Consider the following 8,340-nt stretch of genomic DNA (forward strand, 5'->3'; position numbering starts at 1 on the left):
CCTCCTTGTCCCCGCCCTGCCCCCCGCCCCCTGTGCCCGCAGCCCCCCCCCCCAAACTCCAACCAGCAGGTAATTAACTCCCAAACAAAGGCAGGGATTTGCAGATTAACCCAGACCCGGGAAGAAGTGGGAAAACTCATTTACACCAAACAAAAGGGGAGGGGTGATTATTTGCTCCAGTGACAACAGAAAGAGCCAGATAGGGCCAGGGAAACTGATAAAGAAGCAGGAAAGCGCTAATATCCCCCAGTCGCCTGCCTTTTTTTTTTCCTCCTCTCCTTCTTTCTTTCTTTCTAAATTCCACCATTTTCTATCATGCAAATTTGCGTGCCTAAGTGAGATTAAACTCTGGCAGGCACTGTGCCTCCTTCCCCAAGTCCATTTCCCCGCGCCGAGATAAGGCCAACTTTCCTTAATGCATCTTACAAGGCAGTGGGAGTGTTTTGCAGGCGTGCATTGGAGACGGCTTATTATCAATACAAATAAGAGCTTTCCAGACACCCTCCTCCTCCTCCTCCTCCCTTCCCCACTCTCTTTTAAGCCCAGGAACCCAGAGAACAGATTGAATAGCTCGAGTGTCCTGCGGGGAGAAAGGGGAGGCTGCGCCTGAGATGATGATGCTGCAGAGGCAAGAAGTGAGACTTGCAAAGGAAATCAGAGTGGGATGCAGGAGGGGAGAGGAAGAGGAAGCATCGCTCCTCAGAGGTCAGTGGGGCTCAAGTCCTCCTTGTAGCACTGGGTTTCTGCCTCCCTGCAAGTTCAGAGCTTGCCTGTTGCAAGTAGGGCTGTCCTGGGTTGGGGATTTTCACACAAAACCACCTCATTCTTCACAGGGTCCGAGGGACACTCCTGCAACCATGGGCAGCGCCGCTTCCCTGTGCTTCATCTGGTCCTACAGCAACTCCTCCAAATAAATAATGAGGGTTGAGTGAGTAGGACAGGCAGGGACCAGCTTCCAAACACTGCAGATGACACGGATGCTCCCTGAGCTGTTCATTTTAAGTCCAGCTGTAGTCTGGGAGCTTCTTTCAGAACCTCCTTGTCCCTTTTGCGGCTATGTTGTTGGCTCACATCAACTTGGCATTACCAACGCTGAGCCTGACCCCATTTAAAGCAGTCCCCAAAATAGCAGGTCTGAACTTTGATGCATTCAATGCCAAGGGTCTGTTGTCTCATTCCTGGGCTCATTTGTCCCATATTAGTGCAGTGGGAAGGAGAAATGCACCGACCTGCTATTCCTGGATCAGCAACAATCACCTTTTGCCTTTTGTAACAGGATTTTTTTTTTCAGACTGACAAGTGTTTCTGAAAGCCTGACCGAGGAGGAAAGGCAGGAGAAACAGGGCTTTGCATCGTTTCAGAAAGAAGGTGGCTAAGGGGCAACCCGATAACAACCTTCCCAAAAGCAACAAAGGTTGTTACAAAGAGGACACTGATCAATTGTTCCCCACGTCCGCTGGGGATCGGCTGAGAAAAAAACTCCACTTCGTTTGCAACAAAGAAGGTTTAAGTTAGATATTAGCTATACATTTTCTAATTATAAAGGTAGCGAAGCAGTAGAATAGATCGTCTAGGGAGAATGAAGAACCTGCTTTGTTCAAGATTTTTCAAGAATAGCTTTCACACGTGTTTGCCAGCCATGTCTCTCTGCCTCGGTGCAAGGGGACAGGCTAAATTAGCTCTTGAGGTGCCTTCTACCCACCTATTTTGGGATCTCAGCCATCGATACCGACAACCTCAAAATACATGTGCAACGCTTCTCTTGCTGCAGCGTGGACAGAGAATCATAGAACCACACAATGGTTTGGGTTGGAAGGGACCTTTAAAGGTCATCTAGTCTTGGTTCCTGATGGTTTCTAGCTGATTCTCTCCCGCTGCCTTGGGGGACCATCCTCAACCGTCTTACCCTAAAGGAAGCTCCTTCTCCCATCCTTATCCCTCTCCTGTTTTTAGCTCTTTCCCCCCGTAGCACCCCTTGGCAGACACCAGGGATGCCCGAAGCTCCTCACTCCCTCCATCCATGGCTGCTTCCCAGTGATAATCCCTAAACCTGGGGAGGAGGAGGGATGCACGGTGTGAGCTGAGGATATCTGAACCCCGGCTGACATGCATCCATCACACCTGCCTGGAGGAGCAGCAGGCTGCTGAAATCCCAGCTGGAAGGGGAAGAGCTCCTAACTCCCTGCAGCCAGGCCCTTTGGAGAGCACAGCCTGCCCCAGGGCACGATTTGATTGCATCCTGAGAGGCTGGAATGCTCCTGCCCCCAGAGCTGTGCCCCCAGGCTCTTCCCTGGTGCAGCAAAGGGAAAGTCAGGACCTGCTTAGAGCAACCTGCATACCTCCCTCCTTCTGTCAGCACCCAGACTATCCCTGTTTAAAAGGGAAGATCCCCTTTCCCACCTCCTGTCACCACTTCTCCTTTCCTATCAGGCTGTGGGGAGGGGCAGGAGGTCCCACAGCCACGCGCTGAACTTGGAACATCCCCAAAATCTGGCACTTGTATACCCTGCTTTCCCGAGAGGGAGGGGTAAGCACTGCTCCTCACAAGCTGAATGTCTTTTAGGACAGGATTATACCAGCTTGTGTATTTATTGGGCTCATTTTCCAAGGCAGGAGAGTTAATCCTGGCACCTCAGCCAAATTTTAATCGGGGTCATTAAGGCAGCCTTCCCTTTAATTGGACATGATATTCACTTTCATGTCCTGCTCCAGCACGTCGCTGCACGTTATGCTCTTGCCACCTTCCACCCCAGAAAGGGCTGGGGGAGCCAAGCTCTTGAAATTAAGGTGCCTGCTCCTGAAAGCTGGTATTTCTGTTGGAAGCTGAGAGGATATTTAGCAGTTATAGGACTGAGTCCATCCCTGAATCCCTCAGTACTTAACTGTACCACTGCAAGGAGTTCAGATACAACCTTCTCCTCCAGCACTTAAAACATCTCTTCCTAATGCTACAACCAGACGCAGGAGGGATGGACCTGGATGTCTGGTGATATGGGAAATTTAGGTCAGGAAACAGGAATAGGATAGAACTTGTCCTGCATCATCCCAGCTCCTGATAGCGACTTCAGAACTTGCTGGTGATCGACTTTGGCTTAAGAAACTCAGGCAGGTAATAACAGATTGCAAGATAAACAGCAAGGACCCGGGCTGGCAATGCATCCGCTTCCTCTCCACGGTTAATGGAGATGGAGAAAGTCCAGCTCTGTTTAGTTTGCTTGATTGCTCAGAGAGGAAAGAGAAAACGGAAAGGGAGGGAAGGGGGGGGAAATAAAGGCTCTGGGTTTGGGTTTTCCCCCCCTCCTCCTATTCATTAGGCTGTCAATAACGCTCAGGCCTGGCATATCGACGGCGGATTAGCTCAACCCGACTCTGTGTACAAGACCAATGCCTTTTTAACCCAGCTTGTTTCCAAATCAATACACCCATCAGCATTCGAAAATTAGCCCGAGACGAGATTCCAATACTCAAGCTGGTGTGTCATGCTAAGAGGGCTGCTGGCCAAATCACAGAAGAAAAAAAAAAGAAGAAAAAAAGGTTGCTAGGAAGGGATTAGAAATTTTCCATTAATCTTCCCCAAGGCTGCCTCCTAAGAGCACACCAGGCTCCATACATCCCACCACACAGGTTCTCCCTTGCCCAGTGCACGTCCCACAGCACGGACACCAGAGCTATCTTGTGTGAACACCCATCTGCTTGTCCATTGTGTGTGGTCACACTTGTATCTCCCCTCTCAAGAGCCCGTGTGTGCTTGCATGGCTTGAAGAGCACACGTCCGCACCCCGCAGACGGTACAGCCTCGGCGAGGCGAGTGCCCCATGCCAGCCTTCCTCCTCCTCCTCCTCAGAGAAGCAGAGAGTTTCAAACACACAAACACATATTGTTGCTAGGCATACACACACCCCCGCAAAGTACACAAATCTGCCAGCTCTCTCTTTTCCCCCAACACAAGTTTTACTTCAAGCGTTGCCTCCAGCACGGAACGCAGACGGTACAGCCTCGGCGAGGCGAGTGCCCCATGCCAGCCTTCCTCCTCCTCCTCCTCAGAGAAGCAGAGAGTTTCAAACACACAAACACATATTGTTGCTAGGCATACACACACCCCCGCAAAGTACACAAATCTGCCAGCTCTCTCTTTTCCCCCAACACAAGTTTTACTTCAAGCGTTGCCTCCAGCACGGAAAACAAAAAAAAACCCCATCAAATTACAACAACAACAACAAACAGCAACATGAGTTTGCCAGGGATGACTTTGGGAAGCAGAGCTGCCTGTATCAGAGCCCCATGACGACTCCAAGTTGGATATATGTGATTGTAAATGCTTGGCCACTGCCCGGCTTCACTGGGACTCTCCAAGCCTGTTGATCAGCCTCTACATTTGCCCCAAGCTGTCCTACATGCTTAACGTACGAGCAACGAGAGGAGAAGACACCAGGGCAAAAGAGAGGAACAGAAATCAAAGCACCAAGCCCAACCCCTCTACAGATTCCCTTCCTCTTACCTTGCACGATGAGATGGACACGCGATGTCTTGGGGTGATTGTCTGTCTGCACGGAGCAGGTGTAGGGACCCTCATCGTACACGTCCACATCTTGAATCTGGATGCTGTACTGGGTTTTGGTGTTGGCCAAAAGCACCACCCGAGGGTCCAAGCACCACTTGTCATTGCCAGCATAGAGGATGCTGCTGCGGGTCAGCCAGGCCACTCGGGTGACTCGATTATCCACAGAGCACCTGGGGAGAAGCAGAGAGGTGACCCATCAACACGCTGCTCGTGGGTGTCCTGCCCTCCCTTCCCCAACCCCTCCTGGTTTTCCCTATTTTTAGCTTTGCTGCCAGCAGCAGTTTCAGTGTCCAAAGAGGACAATGTCAGCACTTTATCCATGGTGCTCAGGGCACCATTATCCTTCTAAACTGGTGGCTCCAGAGATTTGCCCAAGAGCTTCACAGTGATGTCAAGTGTAGAGAGGTCACAGCCATCCAGCACCAGTCACCAAAGGGCCTTTCCCTCTTCCATTCCCGTTTGCTCCTTTGCAAACTTAGAGACAACCAGACCAGAGTCAAAACCTCCATCCTGAGTCCAAACACACTTTTTTGGGGGAGGGAGGGAGGGATGCAGGTTGCTACCTCCAGCCCAAACCCATTGCTTGTCATTCTCTCCACAGACCTTCATTTCCCTGCAGCCAGGCAAAGAAATGCAAAGCAGAGCCAGGAAAGCAGCTTGCTCTGCTTCACAAAGGGGCGAGGAAAATTTATCTCAGAAGAAAGCCAGCTCTGACACACCTCTAAAGAGAAACCTTGAGCTTCCTACCATTTGTCCCCTCTGTCAGCTCTTCCTTCCCTTCCCATCATCTGCATCGCTGCATCTCCTCCACTTGCTGCACCTCACCCCTGCTAAGCATTTCACTTATCAAGTGATGGTTTGGAGGTTGAAAACTTCTTTCCAGCCTCATCAACAACCTGAGCCCTTCCAGAAGACAACATGGCACAAACCTAGAGGAGACTTTGCTCCTGAAGGGGAATATTTTCCCATCCACAGTAGCAGAGGTCAGTCTTACTCCTCCTAAAGGTCTCTGCCAGCCTTGTAACCCTCCATTCCTATGTCCCCAAGCAAGGTTTGAACCCTCCATTTCCACGACTCATACCCAGACCAGCAAAGAACAGAGGGTCTGGAGACTGCCTGCTGTCCAAACCCTTCCTAGGCAGCAGAAACCTAGTCCCCTGAGCCAGTTAAAACCCCACTTCTCTCCAAGCAAGTCTGGGATCACGGAGCTGTTAGGATTTAGCCACGCTTTGCTGGATGCCAGGGACGGAGGTTCATGTCCCTCCATAAAACCACTCAGCTTCACATCCACTGTTTATATTCTCCCCAATCTACTTCATTACTTGTGCAGTGCCTGGGAAGCAAATTAAGTTTAGAGGCACTGAAAAAAGAGCACGACAGCCTCGAGGAGGTCTCACATGGGGTAACCTCCATGAATGCAAGGGGAATTAACGGGCTATACGTGCCAGACTGTGGTAGCAAGGGAGTAAACGGCAAGGATGGATATATCTGTGCCATGTGGACTTATCCTGATACTTTAGGAACTGTGTCCTTTCTCCAGTTGCTTACTGGTGAGCAACTCCTCTTCCCATGTCCACTACTGATGCCAGCCAAGAAACAGGTACCCACCTGGGACAAGCTGTCTCATCTCATCTAGCTTCTTTTAGGAGGTATCTCTTTAGAGAAGCCTAAATAACCCACTCAGCCTCAACACACATCTGAAGGTTAGGGGTGATGGTTCCACATCCATGACGTGCTCAAGGAAAGATGTGTAGTCTGCAGCCCAGGACACCTCTACTCATTTGCTAGGCAAGTACCCAAGCTACTGCACCATCCTCCCTCTCTCTGGTGTGAAAAACATCCAATAAATTAAGCAATTTTACTGCTGTTCCATAATGATATTACGATAATCATAAATTAAATGTGAGCAGATTTTTATTATCTACATAAAAAAAGCAATAGATTCAGCCTGGGCTGAACACCAAGAACTCTGCTTTCTGCTCTCAGCTGCATTACACCTTGAGCAAAACCTGACAGTTTAGTTGCTCAAGTTGAACAAAACTATGAGGACAGGCTGAGAGAGTTGGGGCTGTTCAGCCTGGAGAAGAGAAGGCTCCGGGGAGATCTTATAGCGGCCTCCCAGTACCTGAAGGGGCTACAAGAAAGCTGGGGAAGGACTTTTCATAAGGGCAGTTAATGACAAAACAAGGGGAAATGGGTTGAAGCTGAAAGAGGGGAGGTTTAGATGAGATATTAGGAAGAAGTTCTTCACTGTGAGGGTAGTGAGACACTGGAACAGGTTGCCCAAGGAAGTTGTGGATGCCCCTCCCTGGAAGTGTTGAAGGCCAGGCTGGATGAGGCTTTGAGCAACCTGGTCTAGTGGAAGGTGTCCCTGCTGCTGGCAGGGGGGTTGGGACTGGATGAGCTTTAAGGTCCCTTCCAATCCAAACCATTCTATGATTCTATGATTTCTTCCCAGAGGATGGTTTTAGTGTATCGTTCTCTGGACCTCAACTATGCTGGTAACTTAAACCTACAGGGTTTGAATTAAATACAGGTGGATATTTGGTGCCCATTGCAACGCCATAAAATCAGCTCCTAGGGTTGCATCGAGCAGCATGTCTGCACAAACACAGGGGCATCCACCCTCACTGCCAAAGCTGGATGGTGGAGAGGGACTGGGCAATAAAGAGCCTGATGCAGCTTGAATTTCTCAGACTGGTCCCTTCTGTGGAGATAATAATCCCTGAGGACCTGTAAGCAGGCTGAACTAAAAATATATATTTCCTCTCTCCTCCACACCAGGGTTGGGTTGGTTTTTTTTTGGTGAAATGCATCAGCTTGGAGATCCCTGGATAATAATGGAGCCAGACAGTGTGTAATCCAAGCATTCCCTCTATCATATGGGCATTTAAGTGCTTTTGAAAAGCAACGGGGCTCAGGTAACGCATGAGGCAACAGTGAAATAAGTGCTTTTGCCCTTCACAGCACCTGGTCACAATCTCTTCTTATCACCTAGACACGCTTCTCTGTCCTCAGGATTGGCAAGTTTCAACTTGTTATTTTATTTTCTTCACTGCCTCTTAAAGCTCCTGAGTCTATATATATCTATATATAAATATATATAAAAAATAAAGCATGGAAACAGCTTCCAACAAAGCCCCACTTTGACCTCCGGATAGAGTGGGCTATTTAGGGGATGGTGGGTCGTGCTCCTGCTCAAGCTTCTTCCAACCACTGTGCCAACCCCACTTCTCCTCACACAAACACCAGTCGGGGTCCCCACGGCCAAGGCTCTTCCAGCCTCTCCATCTGCTCCCCCTTCCCTGCTCCAGTAGCTCCGCTCTCCACCAGCCCGGCACAGGGATGGGAAGATCTCCTCTCCCCCACACAGGCAGCCGAGCGGAAAAACTTTGGCTTCGGCCAGGAAACCAGGATCCAAGCACAGGTGGAGAGCAAAGCCACCGCTGAGCCTGCAGCCTCCCACTTCCCACCCTGCTCCTGGCAAGGTGCAAAGCCCAGAGATGTTTCCTCCACCTTGCTGGAGGCTCTCGCTCCATGATGTGCCAGGGAGGAAGGGGAAAGAGAGGTCCTCAGGGTGCTGGAAAACAGCCCCTGTCTCCAAAAAGAAGTTGTAAAAATAATTAAGCAGAGTTGAGGTTAATTTTCTCTCTCAAAATCCTTAATCCTTGTTATGTTCATGCTTGGAAGGCAAGGCCTTCTCCTCCAGGAAGATGAAAAACTGCTGTCTGTCAGCACAAGGAGGAGATGATGCTGCTTCCTCTGTCTGCTACCTCTTT

At 49.9% G+C, this 8,340-nt stretch overlaps 1 protein-coding gene across 1 annotated transcript in view; it reads right to left on the reverse strand.

Moving 5' to 3' along the window:
* LOC104529021 (protein CEPU-1) overlaps positions 1-4,733 on the reverse strand; it is a gene marked incomplete at its 5' end in the record, with an annotated part of 52,152 nt that extends 47,419 nt beyond the window's left edge. The window contains one exon of the mRNA XM_010173197.1: positions 4,499-4,733. Coding sequence (XP_010171499.1) covers positions 4,499-4,733 — 235 coding nt within the window. The remainder of the gene's footprint in view (positions 1-4,498) is intronic.
* Positions 4,734-8,340: the final 3,607 nt, after the last annotated feature.

This window comes from Antrostomus carolinensis, unplaced genomic scaffold, assembly GCF_000700745.2.
Source record: "Antrostomus carolinensis isolate BGI_N321 unplaced genomic scaffold, ASM70074v2 scaffold24998, whole genome shotgun sequence".
Taxonomy (NCBI): Eukaryota; Metazoa; Chordata; class Aves; order Caprimulgiformes; family Caprimulgidae; genus Antrostomus; species Antrostomus carolinensis.